The sequence below is a fragment of the Mangifera indica genome, chromosome 4, assembly GCF_011075055.1.
Source record: "Mangifera indica cultivar Alphonso chromosome 4, CATAS_Mindica_2.1, whole genome shotgun sequence".
In the NCBI taxonomy this organism is placed as follows: domain Eukaryota; kingdom Viridiplantae; phylum Streptophyta; class Magnoliopsida; order Sapindales; family Anacardiaceae; genus Mangifera; species Mangifera indica.
The window spans coordinates 12,842,198-12,864,713 of record NC_058140.1 but is presented as its reverse complement, the minus strand read 5'-3'; the positions used below and the strand labels follow the sequence as shown (position 1 = coordinate 12,864,713).

The window sequence follows — 22,516 nt, the reverse complement described above, 5'->3', positions numbered from 1 at the left end:
TTGTTGAAACTATAATAATCTTTTTTACAACAACTTCAATGGTTAAAGAGAAAAAAAATGATAACGATGATGGTGCCAAAGGGGGGATCAAGGTTTGGTTCTTTGAATTCGAGATCGTAGAAGAGGTTTTTGTGGTTAGAGGGGTTGTTGTTGATGATGAATGACAAGACAAGGAAGGAGAATTCATTGTGTAGATCATGAAGGTTGGAGCTTAGGCTTGCTGTGGAGCCCTTGAGAGTAGAAAAAATGATAATGGAGTAAGGGTTTGGTGTTTTTGTGGAGGTAAAAAACAAAAAATTATTAAATGGTCATTTAAGTGAGTAATGCCTTCTTAGATATTTATTAGCGTTGAAACTAAGTTTGACTATAAATTAACAATGGCTATGGAGATATCCACCATAGAGAAAAGTGTTGGATTCTCTTTAGGATATATATAAAAAGGAGAATGGAGTTCGGAATGCTGAATAATATCTATTATCGATTTCACTTGACCCAATAATATTAATTTTAGATATGTTTTAGTGTCAAAGTTATTGAATAGGTAAATAGTCAATCTCTAAAATAGAATATGTAATGTACTTTGTTAGTTGAAATATAAGCGGGGCATTTGACCAAAGGTTTATATTACATCAATATACTTGTATGATTTTTTTCGAAACATATACTTAAAGGGGGTGTAAGAGTAGAAAAATTCAAAGCGCACTCCCCGTTCATAAGATATAGAAGTTCACCAAGATTTCCTGAGCTATTATCGAACTTAAGCCAAATCTAAGGTCTAAAATTGAATCAATATACTGGTTTTGAAAAGAAATTAAAGGGTTTCGGGGGCAAAATAATTTTTGGCCTTTCCACGTGATGGCTTTCACTCTTCATCGCCAAAAGTGAATGATTTGGAAATTTATTTCCTAAAATTTTGGGTGGGAAATAGTGATTCGGCCAACTTTGTACTGTCAATAGTTGTTTGTTTCAGGGATCTCTGAGTGGTTGTGGCCTTAACCCGTTTTTCAATCTTAAATATTTGCATTCAACTCTATTCTGTTGCAAGGATCCAAGATAACAATTTTTTTTTTTTTTAACCTCTAAGACTTATAAGCTAACTTAATTGCCAAAATTAGATACCCAATTTATAATCTGACCCATCTTTTCACCTATTATTACAAGATAAGAGAAACTTTTCACTTTATAAACTCTGTTCTCTACTACAATTAGTTGAAAATATAGTTAATAGTACTTACAATACACGATATATATATATATATAAGAAATACTAAATTTTCAATAATATTTATAATATTTTCTAAAATAATGATGTGTTAATTAAAATTTTTTATTATTTTTTTAAAAACCTATACGATACGATACGATATTTAATACACGATATAATAAATTAGATTTTTAATACTTAATACAATACATAATTCGACTACATGGTTGAAATTATATTTTTACTCCATCATAATACTCTAAACTCTTTGAGTAAATATATTTTGCTTTTAAATTTCGTATTAATGTTCACACTTTTATGGATTTTGTTTTTGGGTATCATGCAATCTTTTTTTTTAAACTCATATTTTTAAGAGGGAATTGATAGTTGATATTATATGTCACGTGGGTTGAGCAACTCATCATGCATGCAACAGTGTAAAGGAACGGTTCTCCCGAAACATGACATGAAGAATCTTAACCTCCACAATAATTGACACAATAGCTTCAAAGGTACAGACAAAAGAAATCAGAAATACTTCGTCTGCTTGTATCTCCAAATGGGGTCATCAAATCGAAGCTATCGTTTTCCCCCTTGGACTTTAATGGGTGTTGGTTGGTTTGCATCAAACAAAGCCCTTGTAATTAATTGTCACATGCAACACTGTCAAATCTGATCTCTCATGGACGAACCCACATGCTTGTTCAATTTCATCTGGGGCTCCAATCTTTTCAGGAAATAGCTCCTCGACCAACTAAATACAACTCACAAGAACATAATAATTCTTTTATTTTTTGAACTAGACGAACATTCCAAATTGCCAGCTCTAAAGATCAATATTAATCTCCATTATACTACTGTTTAATCTTTACAAGTCCGTGATAGATCTCTATCATGTACGTCCAAGCCATTGTTGACCTTGGTAAAAATCTCTTCAGTAAAGAACAGTTTTCCTATGATGAAATACAAGCATAAAAATAATGTTATATATTTTTAATTTTATGTATTTAATTAGATATTTAAATCATTTAATAATATAATAATTATATAAATATCTAATTGAATAATTAAAATTAGCTACGTTATATTGTTAGTTCAAAGCATGGTTTATCCATCATTGGAAAGAGAGCCGGAGAGGAGCCGCAAGACGAAAAGGAAAAAAGGAGGATCATATTTGCGGTGGAAAAGTGGGTGAAAATGTGGGTGGTTCAATGAATGATAATTCTACTTTAGGGACTTTTTGGAGAAGCAAGCAATCAAACAATTGCTTGATATGTTTCTTTTGATTATTATAGTGCATCTTTCTTTGACAAAATGCAAACCCAGAATCGATGTTATAAGATCATCTAGACAACTGTATTGTGGTTGTTGTTGTTGTTGTTGAGACTTAGAAGCAAGCTTTGAAGAACATATACATCATATCTTCTTCCATTGGATTCCTTTTTTCATGCTTGATCAAGTTTCTTTCTTAATTAATGTTTTTGTCCTCTTGCATTTGTGGCCGCAGATTGAAAAAGAATCTAATTCCGTGTCTGCAAGAAAGTTAACCGAAAGAATATATTGTTTTATTGATAAGGTTTAACATGAGTTTGATTGCAAGAAGAATTGTAGAGTAGGCCATTATTATTAGCAAGGGATTTTTCCATGCCTCTTAAAATGAGTAACAGAGGAGTAATGAAGATCCTTATTGGAACAGCCATGTCCTTTAATGAGTTATGTGTTGAGCCACTTTAAGCCATGCATTTAAGAAACTTGAGCCCATACCCATGTGGAGATTCTTCACTTAAAGGAAGCTTGACCCTAATGGCAGATGATGAATTGCTTCTGGTCATGGATTTATATTGAGAACCTATGTTTAAATTCCCATTTTGATAGAGATGAAAATGAAATAAATTGTGGAATCTAAGATCTTTAGTTGGGTAGTTACAGAAAGAATCCAAGAATTAGTGGGATATATGTGGTCCTCTTCAATATGTAAAGCTAGTGAGGATCCATTTCAGAGGAGTGATATGGTCGGCTGCTTGTGTAAATGCATCAACCAAATTAGATATTGACGTTCACTACATCAAAGATTCTGCCCCATCAGTTTTCATAAGCTGATAAAGCTCCTCTCCTTCATGTTATTTTCCTGTTGGGCCAAAAAATAGCCCATTGGATCAGACATTGAGCTGCTCAACAACGTTGTCACATACAATTTACAGCTTCTCTGCATGCATTCCAAGTTGATCCACAACATCAATATATAGAATAACAAATGGGATTTCTTGCAGCCAATTAGGAGTTAACATCCCACCTTCAATTAAGTATTAGAGGGGGTTCAATACAGAGACTCTTCTAAATCTTGCTAAGTTGACATGAAACAACTCAACCACAACAGATCAGGACATTTTGTGAGGGAACAGACAATTCTTCTGGTATCTGGAATTCCTTATAATGCAAAAATTTCACTGGATAGAATTCAGTGTAAATCATACCATATTGATCGAGAAGCTCAATATATCTTAATGAACTATATGAACAAAAACATGTACAAGATTTTCCATGGAATTTCAAAGTCCCACAAGAGTTGACTAATCTGAACTTCAACTCCACTGGTGCAGCAACATTGAAGATGGCACCTTCTCAGCTGGAATTTGAGATACTATCTGCCTGGAGATATCCAGGCGAAGCCAATGTTAGTCATAAGGGCAATATAAGCGGCCAAGAAAGCAAAAAAGCTGATAGTATAGAGGCAGAAGAGGCAGTAAAATGTCTTTGGTCCAGACCTGAGGATAAAGCACCACTTGAATGATGTGTTGCAATGTACATTGTAGTCTTGTTCACAAGTGGTAAAAGTGCACCATCTTTTCGTGCTTCCACCAATTTTTGACTGCATATTTTTTGTTCAAGAAACAGATCATTGTTTATGAGATAATCATAGTGTATAACTAAAAGAAACAATGGGCAGAACACAAACAGGGAACAACATGAACAAAATACCATTATCATGCATTGAAAGTCTGCAGAAAAGAAAGGAGCAGCAACAGAAAGAAATAAGGCTGTTTGTAACTAGTGTTCACAGTCTTTATTTACTTATACTGATACATTAGCCCTTCTACCACCTGAAATTAGTTTCCTACTATGCTATTACCAGAGAGTCAGACAGCCAAAAGAAAATGAATAACTGAAATTTTAATCATACGAGAATTTAATAAATTTCTGGCTGTCATATTTTTCCATCAAGAAACACAATCAAAATTGGATCATATATGCATCGCTTCTCTCAATGAGCAGTAAAAAAGTTATCTCAACCATCAGGCAGTATACTACAATTCATCTTCAGGTTAATTGAAGTGCTAATAACCATACCTCTCTTTAGCATACAGTGACTCTGACTAGACTAGAACCCATTCTAGTTCAAAATTGACTATGGTAAGCAAAAGAACATGCATGCAAAAAAATCAGGCACACAAGCAAAAAACACCCTCAGGGTTATATTAACTTTCTTATTGATTGATCTTTCTAGAAACGTAACATCTTGACTCAGTACAATGGACAAATAAAGGTTAGACATGTCAAGATATTAAATGAGAACCTATGCTTCATTTGCATTCCATAAATTGTTGAACATTTGCCTAGGGTTTAAAAGGTGCACCGGGGGCTAGGTAAATAATCTTTACAGGTATCGCGCATGTAACATTACCACAGAATTCATGTTCCGTGTATATCTGCAATCAGCTACAGGTTTGAAATAATTCAAATCATATAAGAGATGCACCAGCAAACTGACAACTTATAACTAGTAATAATTCTTCAAATCTTAGGGTCATTATAGCAAAATACTTGTTAAGCGAAGCCAATTTATCTGCAGCAAGGGCCATGGTCAAGCAATGGCAAATTACAATGCCATGTCATCCATAACCACATTAAAAAAGAACGATTCAGTTAGCACTATAGCAAGGTTGCCATGGCAGAGGTGCAAAAATGTCCATGTCAAGTTTTTAGTACAAGACCATCTTGTGGCTTCACAACAACTACCGGTTAATATCACCTACAAATTGACAACCTCATTAATAACTTGAAAGAACTTCCTCACAGTTTAGCTCCATTATTGAGTGGAGCCCATAATGACAATTTCACCTTTGTTCTGCGAAACCAAATTTTAGATCAATTATACAGTGAAGCTGAAATAAATAAAACATTTTTGAAACTGGGTTTTGACTCTATTGCATAAAAAAAACGCTTAAATAGGTAAAAATGTTTTCACCAAGATCAAGAAAAAAAATATTAATCCAGATATCAGTGCTTCCCATCGATAACCCACTTTCCAAACAACCCCTGAACTCAATTATTAGTTTGATTTAGTTTGCCACTTCATCCATTGGAGCTGGCGAAACTTCTGGAAAGGGCCAGCGTGGTCAATTATGTGAAAATATGAAATGACATAACTACACTCGCATGTTCATAACATTAAAGTAATAAGGGAAAGATCCCATGAAGAAAAATAGTAAATTCACCTGGTATATGGTGGCGGGCAAAATATGATGACATAGTCAGCGGAGGCGCACGTGTACGTGCTCGTCTTATCATCGTACGCATAGCTATACGCGCGTGGGCAAGCATGCTTGAAGAAGAGAGAATACACTGAAGGTCCACAGGTATCAGGCGTATTGTACGCCTCGCTACAACAATATCTAGGATCACCAAAAGCCTCACATGCGCTCTTACACGCTACGCTTGGCCCTTGTGTCCCACGCGCCACTCTCAAATCCGCTGGACACGCACCGTTGAGATCAACTAGACACCCAGTAGCACTACAGCCGCCACCGGAACCGCCCTTGGGCAAGATTAGCATAGGGAGGTTATAGCCATCAACCAAACTTACGTCGTAAAAGTCCAGCCCACTGGCGCCGTTGAGGGTGAATTCCGCAAGGGTAGCAGGTGGGGCAGCTCCTGCGCCGGCGCATTCGACCTTACCAGAGCCACAGTCTCCGGTAACGCAAGAGAATGTTTGGTTGCTGTGATGTGCACAGAGGGTTCGGGCCCAGAGCCGGCCCGACCAAGACTTAGGGATGGTTAACGTTCTCGACTTTCCGGTCCTGAGCTCGAAGCCGGTTGAGGAAAGCGGTGGAGAGTTGGCGCCGGAGAGAAAACCGGGCCAGATGGTGCGGCGGCACCTGTTGATGAGCTTGAAAGAAGCTGAATGAATTTCTGCGAGGACAAAAATTGAAGAATTTAAAATGATCGGCGTAAAACTAAAAATTAAAAAAAATAAAACTTCAGAAGAAGTGATCGTTGTTACCTGGGGTAAGAGTCAGGGAGAGGAGAGAGACGAAGGTGGCGGAGATGAGGAGACGTTGATCCATTGCTACTTAATAGTGTTTCGATGTTACAGATGAAGAATTGGCTTTCCAGAGAATGTTAAAGATCGAATAAAAGAAGAAGCTTCTGGTTCTTGTTTGTTGTCTTCATTTGCCAAAGAACTTTAGTTTTCTTGTTGGTAGAGGATGGATCTTGTTTGAAGGGCTTGTTAGTCATTTCGTACTCGTTTCCCTCCTTTTTTTATAATATCTTTTGTAAAGCGAATTTTGATGATTACTTTATTTCCGAGGCCAAATCACTATTTCCTACCCAAGGTTTGGTAAATTGCAAATTGTCAAAACGTTAAAGATTAAAAAGTTTAATTTTTCACCCATCATTAACTTCTATTAAAATATTTTGTTTAATAAATTTATGCATATAATAATATATTATTATATAATTAAATAATTTTAATTAAAAATAAAATAATATCATCACATGATAATATATCATTTATATATTTAAATTAAATATAAAAAATATACATATATAATATTACTTTATTTTGTTGCATAAAAAGATAAAAAAGTCATTTTAATACAACTAAAATGTAATTAAAGAAATATTTAAATTATATAATTTTCTCATATTCATAATATTTACATATTTACCTTTTTATTTTCTTATTATTATTTCTTCATTTTTTTCTTCTACTCATTTATTTTTTATAAATATCAATTTTTTTCCTATATTTCTTTCAATAAATGTAAAACTATCTATTCCTCTTATTCCTTTATCTCACTTTTTCTCATTAAATATCACTCTATCTCTTTCTCTTCTTTCACCCCATTTTTTTTTCCAATAAATGCTAATCTATTTTCTCATCTTCATTCTTTTACTTAATTTTTTTTAATAAATATCAATCTATCTATTCATTTTTTTCTCTCTATTTATTTATTAAGTAATTCTAAATATAGAATTAGTAGAAGATTTTCTAAGGAAATTAAAAAATAAAAGAACAATAATGAAAACGATCGAAAGGAATAATAACAAGTGATGAAGATAACTAGAAGAGAATGATGACCAACAGTGATGTTGTTAGTAAAGATGAAGAGAGGATAAAAATGATAGTTGACACTTAACGATTGATAATGAAGAAGTAAAGATGACAAGGGAAAAGAAATTTAAAAAAATGTTTTTTGGAAATGAAAAATAATAAACTATAATTATAATTATTGTATAATAGATTTGTCAATAAAAGTTCTGTATTTATATATTTATAATTTTAATAAAATTAAAAATAAGTTAGATAATAGAATTTTGTATTAAATGAAATTCTTTTCATCGTTATATTTATGAAGAATAATACAATTATATATCCTAAAACTAAACAAATTTTATTAAGGAAGTGGATGGAAACTGAGAAATTAGAATTTTCAAATTTAAAAAGTGACAGTTATTTCAGCAAACCCTTGGGTGGGAAATGTCATTTGGCTATAGAACTTGGAAGAATCATGAAAAATAGTCATAGACCTATTGACGTCCACTCAAGAGGCCTAGTATAACAGTCAGCAGTATAGTTAATCTCTATTAATATTGAGACTATACTAAGAGGGGGGAATATTTTTTATTATTTTTATTTAATTTATAAATAAAAATAAAAAAATTATAATAATAATTTATTATTAATAATAATATAACAGATAATATAATAAATAATTTGATTATTATATTTATTTTATATATTAAAAAATTATCAAAATAATTTTGATTTTATTATAACTATATTTTTATTTATTAATTTTTTTAAAAAAAATTACTTTTAATTAATATAAAAATATTTTAAAATAATATATCAAAAAAATTTGAATAAAATAATATATTAATATTTTTTATTATCGTTAATCAAACATAATAATTATTATACTTATTCAATTTTTAAGATAATTTTTTAATTTTAATAATATATCACTGTTCAATTAAACACCCTTTTGAAAGTGATATTGATCAGGGTTAAAAAAGTCAAATCAACTATATATTAAAATGAGGTTGTCATTGACAAAAATAGAAGAGTTACACTGAAAAGAGAGTGACAAGGACAATGCCAAGAGAGACACTTGATCTCTTGCACCATCATTTGGTCTCTCAAAAGCTTTGGAAGAACAATCTAGCCTCAATAAGGGTTGAACCAACTTTTGTTGATGTGAAGAGGCAAGATCTAGCTTTAAAGTGTTGTAAACATCTTTATAGATCGTATCGATGTTGTTGTAGACCATATCTTACCTCAGAAAATAGATTAAGGTCTGAGTCCGGCCAGACATGGGAAACAAATTGAGGCCAATACCGGTGGCAAGAAGTATATCCGTATGATTTTTGCAAGATTCCCGGATTATCTCACAATCCGATATGGTAGGAAAAACAACCAGAACCACCCTTGAATTACAGGTGTTACATGACTATTGGCCTCTTGAATCTTAATCATCAATATGTATCCGAAGCTATCAGAATAAGAGGTTTCTCGATTTCCTGCAACTCAAGGTAAGTATTTAAGATAATTCCAATTTCAAAAGCAAAAGCAGATTCTGATACGATTTTAGGCAACATTTAGTGGCACTGACATAATTCCAAAAAAGTATAACTACTATAGGATGATTCTCTTTCAATAGACTAAAGGTAAATTCAAGAGTCTCAACACAGAGAACAATGGCTGTTTTGACTTAAAAAATGGGATACACAATCTCACAATAAACAAATTAAACTTTCAAAGGTATACAAAATGAAATTAACCATGGAAAGTTACAACACTCCTGTATAAAATTGTATCCCCGGTTCCGAAAATTTTGTGAGAAGGGTAAAGAGGGTGTGATCAAATATGTATATTTCATTACTGTGCTTACCATAGAGACCTCAACCAGATTAGCCGTCTGGGTCCTTTAATGGTCATGAATGCGATTGCATTCTTATCGTCTTTGAGAACATGCACAGCTTTTGCAAACTCAATGCCATCCAACTCTTCCAATTTCTGCAAATCCTCCAGACATTTCTGATACAATGTTTTCTCCCTCAATGAATTCCTCTGGGCTGCTTTAAATGTGGCTGCTGAGAACATCTCATACAAAGCATTCTCTATCGTCTCACTTATGTTATAGTAAGCTTTTCTCTTCCGACCGGATGCCGCTGGACCTACAGATTTTCGCTTCTTTGGCAGTGTGTCATTTACCCGCATCATTGAATCGGAATCAACAGTGCCATCAACTATTTGTGTAGGTACATTAGTAGGTTCTGATGATCTCACAGTCTCTGTGTTACTATGTCCCTCTTCAGTCACCAAAGGTACTCCACTTGGAATGCATTTACCAGTAGCTCTTTCTCCTGCAATGGAAGCATCCAAAATTGCTTGAGGAAACACAAAATTCAACTCAATTATATTAGGAAAATCATAGTAGAATATACCTTCAAATATGACGGACATTTGCTTATACAGGGGAAAGCTTTTACGTCTGAAAGGCCTCGCTTCACTTCGCACCTACAACAATATGTCATCAGCTTTTTGGAGTAAACTCCAAAACAATTTGTAAACCAATGCAGCATAGTTCATACCGAAATATAGGTATCCCAAACTTTATCATCAGCAACAACCATTTGTCGGGTTTCATCCCAACCAAACCCGGTATGAGTAAGTAGAGTTTTAACAACACCATAATCCTTCTTCATCACATTGTACCGGTTCTTTATCTGATTCTCTTCTAAATTCATGCTAAACTTGTTGTTAAAATCGCGTGTCACAGATTTAATGACTTCATTCTTAAATTCATTGTAGGCAGTTCTTCCACAATTATGCTGCTCAATCAAAAGCTCAACCAAATAAGCATCGCGAGACGGTGTCCATTCTGCCTTGGGTCGACCTAGGATCCCATCTTGTGCACCAGACATTCCAGCAAACTTTGTCTAAACAAGGGAAAATTATCAATCAATTATTCAACAATACTATACCCTGAAAATTACTTCAAATTATCAACCAACTAATACTCCTGAAATTGTCACAAATTGATAATATCCAACAAAGGTGGCACTTGGAATCAAGCTAAAAGGCTTTAATTTACAAATTATGCTCTTCATATAATCACTTATGTAATTCATTACATAAAATATAATATGATTATGTGTAAAGTCACATAAATTTCTAGAACAAACCATCATTAACACAAGTTGTGATTAAAAATTGCATATTGTAATTAAGTAATAAAAAACTCGTAAAAACTGAAATTTCTGAGATTCATTTAGGCATAAAACTAATGATTTCTACACTGACAGTAGGGTACCTGACAGCCCAATCAAAGACCCACGCCTACGACTGTCATAAACTCCGGTTACCGGGGACAGCGGAAGCCTCGGGACTAACGTACTCCACAGGTTGTTAGGCGTGCGCAGATTAAGAATAAGAATGGCGTGTCTTAATTCTGATTTCCGCGGGAAGTGAAGTGAAGTGCGTGAATGAAATTGTTGAGCGGGAGTAAAACGGTATTTATGGAGTCGGTATTGCCAGTCAATCAACGCTTGCCACGTCACTCCTCTGTCGCGTGATTTACTTGCAAAGGGAAAAATGTGTTTAAGAACTAGACATTTAAACTTTGGGCTTAGCCAAACTCCACCCGCCTGGTTCAGGGTTGGGCCTTTCCTCTAGCCCAATTAAATATTCCTGAATTTAATTAGGTTTAATAATTTCGTTCATCCTTTTATTTATCTTTTTTTTTCACTTCAAAATCACTCAATCAAATACTACCAAATTAAGTTATATGCATTTAAACATGATAAATATATATTATTATATAACTCATATTTATATTCATCGTTAATTCATAAAATATTATTGATTAATATTTGAATTCGTATTTATACCTATTTTCCCAGTTTCATCTTTTCCTGTATGGCCAAAGGGAGCAAGGCCAGTTCAAATGCCAAGAAAGAGCAAATGAGACATATTGGAGAAACTTTATTGTGCTTTGAAATGACCCAACTTTAGTGGTGAAACAAAAATGGCACAAAGGTAGATTGACAAAGTTTTATTTTCACTGTAGGATTCTTTTTGCTGCTAAACTTTGCTTCCAATTTGGAGGCCATAAAGAGAATTTTTGCATCATGGTGTTTCTTCGATCGTTATTGGGCGTTTAAATAAATTATATAGCCTCATTAAAATTCTTTTTGATAATGGAGTGGAGTGGACCACTCTTGAGTCAATTTCCATATCTCAAGTCAAAGCACAGGCTCCATTTTCATCTCTTTTAAGTACCAAAAAGCAAAACTTGGCTTAAACAATTTGACCCATTTGACAATACCCTTTGTCATATTATGACGAGAAAATCTTGTTTCTTTAAAAAATAATTCGACCCATTTGAATTCCGGGTTGACCTGATGATGATGATGATGTTGTTGTTGATAATCTTTCTTTAGAAAAGAGAAACAAAACTATTAAAGCTAGTGTTGATAAAGGGAGATTGATCTTGCAATCCATGATGGGAAATTTCCAATAATTGTTTGTAAGTGAATTATTGTTCATCATATTTTGACATAGCGTGATGGACTATTGTTGCAGTGGATCCACCATTCTCAGCAGGCTAAGTTCTCGTGCCATGCTACAAAATTATTTGGGTACATTATGAGAATGAATGAAATGCAAAGGATTAATTTTGATGTTTCTCAATACAAATCAATCATATTGAATACGCTTTGTCTAATGATTTTCTCTATAGTTTGGTAGACATAATGTAGGAGAATTTGCATGCCATGTCTAGTTTCATTCAATAACTTTATATCATTTTCAAAAAAATTCAAATGTTCTTCAAGATTTCTTCTTTCTGTAGTCCGAATTTGTAACATTAATATAACATATTTCTGAATTGATTCGAGTTATGGATTTATATCTGAATTTAGATTTCTAATAAGATTTTAAATGTGATGGAAATTTTGAAAAATGTGTTAGATATTCAGTGGGTTGTTTTTTCTTAAATAAATAAACAAGGCCAGTGAAAGAGTCGGAAGGAATAAGAACACAAACATTGGATGGGTCAAATGACTAGTCTCCGCCCAAGATTTGATGGACTATCCGATGTTGATCTTTAAGTTTGAAAAAGTTAAATTTCCACCTTTTATCTTCTTCACCTTCTTTCAAGGTGAAAGAATATTATTCTTTATATTGTTTAAGATTAAATGATTTTGCTTTATTAGTGTAAATTACTCTAGAACCAAAGTTTAATGAGCAAACTCATTTTAATATATATTAAAATGAAATCGTTTTAATATATATTGATCAAAACGACGTCGTTTTGTATTAAAATTTTTAATTTATAAATTTTGATGAGCAAACTCAAGCTCAAGTTTGCTTATGATTGACTCGTTTCAAGCTTAAACGGGTTCAATTTGAATCTAATCCTAGTTATCCCATCATTTTCTATGTTTACAAATGTATATGTGATGTATATATAATAAATGTAAGGCATATACATTATAGGTTAAACATAATAATCTCCCTAAATAAAAACAAATATCAAAGCCTTCTATTACGAGACAATTGATCCTTTAGCATAAAGTTAGAAATCCCAAGACTTCAATTTTGTGAGGGATACTAATTTTATTTTATGGAATTAGTTGTTCTTGTTCTTTAATGAAAATTCTATGTTATGCCCAAGAATTCTATTATACGAGGGTGTAATGAAAATCTATTGTCAAAAAGCATAATAATTGTAATTTAACTAGTTAAGGGAACAAAAAAATCTATTATATAAGATATTTGAAGCTACAAGCAAGGAATCGAATCAAACTATATATAGAGAGATTAAAAAAATAGTTTCATATTTATTAAATTTGATGGATAAAAAAATCTATAATGTGGGGTTTAATAAAAATTTGATTTCCGTCTAGAAATTTATTCCAACAAAAATTTCTAGATAGTTATTTAGGGAGTTTGGGATTCAAATAAAATAATAAAAACTAATTAGATTAACATGAGATATTTAAATTACAAGACATTAGTACAAATTAATTTCTTTCTTAGGTTCCTATTAGTGGTAAATTGTTAAAATGAATCATCTTTTTTACTGCAAATAATGTAATTCATTAACGGAAGTGAATAATGGGTAGCAATTTGATTTTTTGAAACTTAATGGTGGGAATTTGTCATTTCAACAAACCTTTGGGAAAACAATCTTTTGGCCCATTGGATGTGTACCTCATAATTACATGAAAGAAACAGGGTTAAGTGGAAAATTTAAATGAAAATATTGTCTGTAATAAGATGAATGTCGGTGGGGAATTCATAGGTGTTAATTGCTTCAAAACATGCGCAGAAGGCTGCATCAGCAATGGTCAGAAAACCCTCACTCATTCACACACTTGGGAGGAATCTTATGAATATTCACTTTTTGATACGTAATTTATATATATAAATAATATATTATTATATAAATAATATTATTTTATTTTTAATTTAAAATTATTTAATTATATAATTACACATTTATTTTGAATTGATATCTCCTACCAATTCATCAAATAAATTGTGTTGAGAGAGGAGAGCATGCAGAAATGTGATACTTTGTGAGAACACTAAATTGGGTCAAGGAGACACAAAGCACTGGCAATTGTTTTCAGGTGATGTGATTGTGATGAAAATGTTTCCCTGCAACTACCCATTTGCTTTTGTTTTTAATCATAAGAGAGATGAGATGGGTTTTCTCTCTAATTTATTGAGATCAAGACAAAATCATCATGGGTTGAAGAATAATCAACAATAATCTCTCTAGCTCAAAAAGTTCATAATTTACTATGATATAAAAATTACTTTGTTTATGAGATCAATTAAAATCAAATTTATTTATGATTATTGGTGCACAAAGATTTCTCTTACTATATTTGACTTAGGTTTGGATATGATTCGAGCTTACTCGCTCTTGAAAGTTGATTTGATTTAATTTAGTTTGATTTGAATTCAAGCTAAAAGATTTGACTCATTTTTTAAATTGAGTCAAATTTAAGCTACAAAGTGTTTGGTTTGAGTTTGACTTGAATCATTAGTTCTAGTTCATGACTCAATTTAATTCAAATTTATGACATGAATCAACCCAAATTCATAATTTGAATTTGTAGCTCAGTTTGACTTGAATTTGTGGTTCGAATTAGTAATTTTTAATATCATTTAAGTAAAATGACGTCATTTTATTAATGAACTATGAACTCGAGTTACAAATCCGAGTTATATATTTGAATAATCAATTTGAGCCAAACTAAGCTATTTGAACTATTGATTCGAGCTATGAAATTGAGTTAAACTTGAACCGAACTTAATTAAATTATTTTTCATTTGAATCAAACTTGAGTCAGACTTAATTTTAAATCAATAAATTTGAATCAGATTATTTTTTATTCAAATTGAATTTAAGTCAAGGGATATTCAGACTCAATCCTATTCATATCCACCCGAGTATAGTGGGTGTACGTAGATTTAATCAATGACATATCAATATTTTTTTATCATGAATAATGTTCTTTGGGTATCTATGCCATTTGTGAGGGTAAATAGGGTCTATAATATTAGAAATTATAAAATAAGAAGAGGTAATTCATAGATTCTAGGAGAACATAATACCCACCAAGGAGATGGTCTATTAAGGTCTACATTTATCCTTTTATATATTTTATCAAACCCACAATTACCATGGAAAATAAAAATGGAATAAAGTTTGAATGCAAGCAATTATTCCTATGGAAGATAGAGAGATATTCACTTTTGTTGTGTAAAGAGAGAATATCAGATTTGGCTGTCAAAAGAGGAGAAGTAGGGAATATCAATAATGAAGTAAGCAATAAATAGAAAAGAAATAAAATTAGAAAAGAGTACAATATTCTAAAGGCCAAAGTACTATTTCCTACCCCACATTTTAAAAAAGACATATGTGATAACTCAAAATTCCAAATACTCGCTCATAGTCAAACTTCTATTATAATTTTCTCTTAGAGATAAAGACAAAATTATCATTTTACCATTAAACTTTAAAAATTTATATCATTTACCTTTCTTAGTTTAGAAAATTTACAATTTTTTTCATAATTAAAATTTTAAAAGTTGTATTTCTTTTTTAGGGCTTCAATTTTTCAAGTGGTCCATCGAAATCTGGCTGCTGCAGAGAAGAAACGTCGATGAAGTTCGACGAAGAAGAAACATCCTTTTTCGAAGCTTCTAGCCAATGCATCGTCATCCAAATTTGGATGACGATGCATTGCCTAGAAGCATTGACCAAAGACACTTCTTCTCCATTGAACTTCGTCGACGCTTATTCTCTATGGCGGTTAGATTTTGATGGATCATTTGAAAAATTGAAACCTTAAAGGGGAAATGCAACTTTTCAAAATTTATTCATGCGAAAAAATTATTAGTTTTTTAAACTAAGGGAGAAAAATTATGTAAATTTTTAGAGTTTAATAATAAAATAATGATTTTATCCTTACTTCTAACAGAAGTTAACTCATAGGTAAATACGCGGGTTTTTGAACTATCTAAGTGTATTTTTGAAATTGGATTTAAACTTGGGTGGGAGATAGTCCTTTGACTTATTCTAAATCCCATTTTGGCCCTACAGAATATATGGGCATGATGCAAAAAATATAATAATAATAATAATAATAATTATTATTATTATTTAAAGGGAAAAGGACTATTTCCCACCCAAATTTTAACCCAATCTCAAACCCACACCCGTGGGAGATGAAAAACCCTAACTCCCATCCATAGCTAAATTTCTGTTAATTTTTTCTGTTAAATGGAGGGGTAAAATAGTTATTTTATTGTTAATATTAAAAAGTTATAAAGGTTATTACTCCCAGCTCTCCTAGGTTTTAGAAATTAACATTTCACCTTTACTTAACGTTTTCAAATTTTGAAAAGTAATATTTTCACCCCCAAACGTAGGGTTTCTATTTTTTTAAAACTCAGTCGTCCCCATTACTTTCAAAAATAAAAATTTCACCCCCACTCTTCAATATCATCTTCCGACATTGTCTCCGACCTCCTCCTTCTCCTGGTGCAACGAAGAACAATGAAGCGTCATCCTTCATCTATTCTTCCAGATATAGACAACAAATCTAGGAGACGAAGAGTCGTCCTTCGTCATCCTCTATAGTCGGAGATGGGAGATCGATGGAAAGCGTCAGTCGTCGATGGTGGCTAGAGAAGGAAGCAAACCTTAAGGGTGAAATCTAAATTTTTTAAACTTTGAGAATAGATTGAGGTGTTAGTTTTTAAAACCTGAAGGAGAAAAATAATAAAATTTTAAAGTTTATAAGTATTTTACCTCTGTTTCTAACTGAAAATTTAGATAATAGTTTGACCATGAGTGAAAGTTTAAATTTTTTATCTCTCGTATGTGTGAGTTTGAAAGTGGACTAAAATTTGAGTGGGAAATAGTTATTTTCTCTAATTTAAAAATCTAGCCTATTCCAAATGCACAAGAAATAAGACATTGGAGTTAAAAATGGGATTGGGTATTGGGCATGTGAACAAAGCAGCTTTTTGATGGTTGTTATGAAGAGACCACGCCCGTTTGGCTGCAATCATGCGGTCTACTTTGTTATAATTTCCTTCACTTCTTCCATTCCATTTGTCTTCCCCTATGTTCCTTGTTCATCTACACTGCTGCTCCATTTTTACTATATTACCCTTTACCACGTTAACGTTATTTTCAGTTTAAACACGTTGTAAATTCTAAAATTGCAAAATGGCATGTTAGAGATTAGTGGAAAGGATTAAGGATTGATTAGGGAGAATGATAATTGTGATTATCAGCTCGGGAACCGGGGAGACCCCCTCGTGCGGACAAGCCTCTCACGCTCCCAACACTATTACTATAAAAAAGAGTAAATTACATTGGTCCACCGAAGGTTTGGTCAAAAAAACTTATTCACCCCTAGTTTATATAAATAATATTTTTTTTACCTAAATTCAAAATCTATTAAAAAACTAATTGTGTAAAAGTAAAATAGTAATTCTACTCTCTATTAATTCTAAAAATAAAAAAACAATAATTTTCTATTATATTCAAATGTTTTAAACATAACAATTTAACCCTTAAAAATACTATTGCATGCTATTTAATTATTTGAAGATGTAATTCTCATTTTTGAAACTATTAGAGGGAAAAGTTATATTTCAAAAACTTTTAAAAACCCTTAAATTTTTTTAAATTCCAAATAACCCCCTAAAAATTTTATAAAGACCTCTAATATTTTTAAAAATAATAATTTATCTCTTAATATACAATAAAAATATCACTATCTATAAGAATATAAGAAGAAGAGATGAGAGTGAAAAAAAATAAACTAAGTGACTTTTTATATAATTTATACTTTTAAAATATTACTTTTAATTTTTGTTAATTTAGGTTTATATGATAATTTTGAAAAATAAAATAGTAGAGATAAGATAGTAATATCACTCTTAAATACTATTGTTTCTTACCCAAGTTTAATTTTGGATGGAAAATTGTTATATATGCTTAATTTTTGGGGTGGGGAAATTTTATTGATATCAATGAGGGTGAAAATTTTAATAGGTAAACTTTGGGTAGGAAAATGTTAGTCACTCCCATTAAAATCTTAATCACTCTGACCTAACAACAAACCTTTCCTATTACTAAAAAGGACACATAATTACGAATAATTCATCAAACCCCCCAGGAGAAAAAAAAAAAACTAACGAAACTTTACGCGCTCCCTAAAGAGGATTTACTCGCTTCCCAAAAACCGCAGTTTGAATTACCTTTCAAACACTGCCTTTCTCACCCTTCAAGAGCAAAGAAACAGCTGTGCGGTATTGTATATATATATCTCTATATCTATATGCTCTTCTTCACCTCCATTGTAGCACAGAATTAAAAACAAACAAACCAAGTCATCAATAGAGAGATAGAGTGAGTGAGTGCGGTATTGTAGAACTCACTGAGTACTAAGAAAGAGATAAGAGTGAGTGAGAGAGAAATGGCAGCCGATAAGGTTGTGGAGACAGTGATTGTCGGGAATTATGTAGAGATGGAGACTGAAGGGAAGCCACAGGATATCAAATCAAAGCTCTCTAAGTTCTTCTGGCATGGCGGTTCTGTTTATGACGCTTGGTTTAGCTGTGCTTCTAATCAGGTTAACTTTCTTTACTTTCTTCATATGAAACAGTAGCTACGACTTCTTTAAGTTAAAAGTTTGTATTAATGTTGATTTCATGTTGTTTTGTTTCAGGTGGCTCAAGTGTTGCTTACACTTCCATACTCGTTTTCTCAGCTGGGGATGCTCTCAGGCATTCTATTTCAACTCTTTTATGGGCTGATGGGGAGCTGGACGGCTTATCTTATTAGCATACTCTATGTAGAATATAGAACAAGGAAAGAAAGAGAAAAAGTTGATTTCAGAAACCATGTTATTCAGGTTCATACTACAAAGAACTTAACCCTAAAAGACAACATTCACTCATTCATTCTATAATATTATGAGCTATTATATTAATGTAGATCCTCTCTGTTGTTGAATTATTTTAATTAGTGGTTCGAAGTTCTTGATGGGCTCCTTGGAAAGCACTGGAGGAACGTGGGTTTGGCTTTTAACTGCACTTTTCTTCTGTTTGGATCCGTGATTCAACTCATAGCTTGTGCAAGGTATCTCTACTGATTAATCTCTTACTCTTATTTTATCTGTAAACAAAAAATCACTTCTGTCTCTGATCCGTTTCTGCAACTGGGTTTATAGTTGTTCTTAATTTTTCTGTTCGTTAATTTCAGCAATATATATTACATAAATGACAATCTTGACAAGAGGACCTGGACTTACATCTTCGGGGCTTGTTGCGCAACCACAGTCTTTATCCCTTCATTTCACAACTACAGAATTTGGTCTTTTATTGGCCTCGTGATGACAACTTACACAGCTTGGTATCTCACCATTGCTTCTCTCATCCATGGCCAGGTAATCTAAATTTACAGTCATTAAGCTTGTTAATGAGCTGTCTACATAATTTTAATTTTAACGGTTCAATGAAAATAGGTGGAAGGAGTGAAACATTCAGGTCCAACCAAGTTGGTGTTATACTTTACAGGAGCCACAAACATTCTCTACACATTTGGGGGACATGCCGTTACTGTGTAAGACAAATCCGTGTATTTTAACTATTTCTATTTGTCTGTCTTTAAGCTGTTCATTGGAGGATTTTTATTTACAAAAAAGATAAATGCATGTGGGAGAAAAACCAGAGGCTTAACGTCATTACTGAAAGAGACTGAAACTTCACTTCTTTAGGCATGATCTAGCCATGTGATCTATTGACCAATCTCTTTTTTATCAGTATATAAACTATTGCTGCATACATTTTCATACCCAGATTGCCCTTCATGAGCGTGGGAGGCAAAAAGTCTGGTTTTCTTGGGAAACCCCCTTAAGTTTCCTTTTCAATGTAAAAAAGCCAATCATCTTTCTCGTTCCTTTTGCTTTTATCATGAAACAGGGCCAAGATTGGTCCAGCTTCATCAATGAATCCTAGGCCATTAATGAAGCTTATTATTGTTTGATCAATTAATAACAATGAAATTAATTGAAAATCTTGTGGGGCTACAGGGAGATAATGCACGCTATGTGGAAGCCTCAAAAGTTCAAGGCCATATACTTATTGGCGACTCTGTATGTATTGACACTGACACTGCCCTCCGCATCAGCTGTTTACTGGGCATTTGGAGACATGCTTCTTAGTCACTCCAACGCCTTTGCCCTTCTCCCCAAATCCCCCTTCCGAGACATGGCTGTCATTTTAATGCTCATCCACCAGGCAAGCAAATAAATATGTCTGCAAATTAATGAATATGTAATAGTAGTGTATTGATTTGTTTTGACTGGTGTTTGATTATTCATTATTTATGCAGTTTATTACATTTGGATTTGCCTGCACGCCATTGTATTTTGTATGGGAGAAAGCCATAGGGTTGCATGAGTGCAAGAGTTTATGCAAAAGAGCAGCAGCCAGATTGCCTGTGGTCATCCCCATTTGGTTCTTGGCTATCATCTTCCCATTTTTTGGCCCCATAAACTCGACCGTTGGATCACTTCTGGTCAGCTTCACTGTCTACATTATCCCTGCCTTAGCCCACGTCTTCACCTTCAAATCAGCGGCTGCCCGAGAGGTAATTAATATCAATAATAAAAGTAGACACCCGAAATATCATATCAAGGAAAAACTAATCAACTTTTGTCAGCCTATATTATTAGTGTCTAATCTTGACTGAACAGTGTTAATCAAGCTTATATTTAATTTAATAATTTAATTATTAGGTGGGGTTATAAATAAGTAGAGTAAAGAACAAGAAACTGATCAGACAACAGCGTCTTGTCACAGTCAAGCAGACCAGCTCCTGGTCATTCTCCCAAGTTGATAATATTTGGGATTTAATATTATTGATCATCTTTCTGTTACCTTTGTTACATATATAAATATAAAGAAACTTGATGTTCTTTATCTTTGATTTGCCTATATTCGGCCTCATGAGCTGCAAAAAGCACAAGATTCTTGCTGCGACAATCTGGCAGAATTTTTTCTGGATAGCTCCTTTTTTCTATTATTTCAAAAACTGATTCATTAATTAGCAATAAAAGATTGTATTATTTTAATATGACACTGATGGACGACTGTGATGTGATGCAGAATGCGGTTGAGCAGCCACCAAGGTTCGTTGGGCGATGGATTGGCACATATACAATCAATGTGTTTATAGTGGTGTGGGTGCTGGTGGTTGGGTTTGGGTTCGGAGGGTGGGCAAGCATGATCAATTTTATTCACCAAATTGACACATTTGGGCTGTTCACTAAATGTTACCAGTGTCCACCACAAGCACTGCCGCCACCACCTCCTCATACTCTCAACACCACTGCCCCACCACCTCTCCATCACCCCACCATGAATCACACTCATCACAGCCTTTGATTAGGCACCCAAAACAGTACTAGCTAACACCAAGTGTTCCCACCAATTGCAACCATAATGTTAGCTTCACGCACTCTTAGCTGTTTAGACTGTAGACAGAGAAATTAAAGCCATCAATATAAAATGTATTTGGCTAGTTATGAAGTCGTGACTATCCATACCCATACGCAGCCTTAATTCTCTGTCTCCTTTGTTTAGATTACTGAGTTTGTTATGCCTTTCTAGGATAAGAAAAATTTGTACCCAAAACTGGAAATTTGTGCTCTCTAGTTATGTGTTTTAAAATGCTTATTTCTCACTCTCTCTCTCTCTCTCACTTTCTAAGATGATACAATTTTATGAGTTAATGACTAAAATAAATACAGAGGTGAAGAACATTAACATTGCATCAAAACATAATTAGAGAAATGGAAATTAAGAAGCTTATCATATGAAAGAATTCACAAGATAATTGATCCTGTTCTCTCCAGTTTGGCTGGTTATTTGAACTGTAAAGTAACTGATACCAACTGCAGATTGATGAGAAAAAGAAAGAAGATGAAAGACAAATCTAACACCGATAGTGCCACACTACAGAACCCCAGGAACCCACAAAAATACATCAATGAAAAAACAAACCATATTGCATTATCAAGTTTCTTCTTTGACCATACTCCTGTCAAAAATACGTAAAACAAATGGCTATAGGCATTGGCCAAGCTGATATAGAAACATCTCATCAATTATCAGTTTGAATGTTTTGAAGCCAATCCCCCTATTCTCCCGCTTTCACACAGATTAAAGACATAGGGTGCCAGGACCTGGAAGACGATTTTACATTAAATAAAGCTAATTGCATGCAGAAGGGTAATTTGTAGAAGCCTGAAAGAAAAAGCACCCTTTGCTCCTTGTGAATAACTTTTCATAATGAGTTACAGATAAAAGTTGAAGAAGACAAACACTAATAATTAAAGAAGAGTAGAAAAGGGTTTGAGAATGTTGCTTAAATTTGATAGAAAAGCTGCATTGTTGGATACACAAATATTTAGAAATGA

At 33.0% G+C, this 22,516-nt stretch overlaps 3 protein-coding genes across 8 annotated transcripts; 1 reads left to right on the top strand and 2 right to left on the bottom strand.

The window, feature by feature from the left end:
• Positions 1–3,445: 3,445 nt before the first annotated feature.
• LOC123212750 (thaumatin-like protein 1b) lies at positions 3,446–6,725 on the bottom strand. Of its 5 annotated transcripts, XM_044631931.1 has the most exons (5): positions 6,486–6,725; positions 5,701–6,394; positions 5,280–5,330; positions 3,970–4,073; positions 3,446–3,853 (listed from the first exon to the last, which is right to left on the bottom strand). In XM_044631931.1, the coding sequence occupies exons 1-5, from the start codon at positions 6,547–6,549 to the stop codon at positions 3,846–3,848; spliced, it is 921 nt and encodes a 306-aa protein (XP_044487866.1). In that variant the 5' UTR covers positions 6,550–6,725; the 3' UTR covers positions 3,446–3,845. The 5 variants fall into 5 exon arrangements, with proteins under 5 accessions (XP_044487866.1, XP_044487864.1, XP_044487867.1 ...); XM_044631929.1 differs by having other exon boundaries at positions 3,446–4,073; XM_044631932.1 differs by lacking the exon at positions 5,280–5,330 and having other exon boundaries at positions 6,486–6,720.
• A 1,769-nt stretch (positions 6,726–8,494) lies between these two features.
• On the bottom strand, positions 8,495–10,974 carry LOC123214846 (uncharacterized protein At2g29880-like). 2 transcript variants are annotated; one of them, XM_044634850.1, is made up of 5 exons: positions 10,807–10,974; positions 10,085–10,432; positions 9,938–10,010; positions 9,382–9,856; positions 8,495–9,010 (listed from the first exon to the last, which is right to left on the bottom strand). In XM_044634850.1, the coding sequence occupies exons 2-5, from the start codon at positions 10,415–10,417 to the stop codon at positions 8,986–8,988; spliced, it is 906 nt and encodes a 301-aa protein (XP_044490785.1). In that variant the 5' UTR covers positions 10,418–10,432; positions 10,807–10,974; the 3' UTR covers positions 8,495–8,985. The 2 variants fall into 2 exon arrangements, with proteins under 2 accessions (XP_044490785.1, XP_044490786.1); XM_044634851.1 differs by lacking the exon at positions 8,495–9,010 and having other exon boundaries at positions 9,126–9,856.
• Positions 10,975–18,328: 7,354 nt separating this feature from the next.
• On the top strand, positions 18,329–21,780 carry LOC123213285 (auxin transporter-like protein 5). Its single transcript, XM_044632681.1, has 8 exons — positions 18,329–18,664; positions 18,761–18,946; positions 19,061–19,173; positions 19,297–19,480; positions 19,559–19,656; positions 20,126–20,333; positions 20,428–20,685; positions 21,204–21,780. Exons 1-8 carry the CDS (start codon positions 18,509–18,511, stop codon positions 21,480–21,482), a joined length of 1,482 nt encoding a protein of 493 aa, XP_044488616.1. The 5' UTR covers positions 18,329–18,508; the 3' UTR covers positions 21,483–21,780.
• Positions 21,781–22,516: the final 736 nt, after the last annotated feature.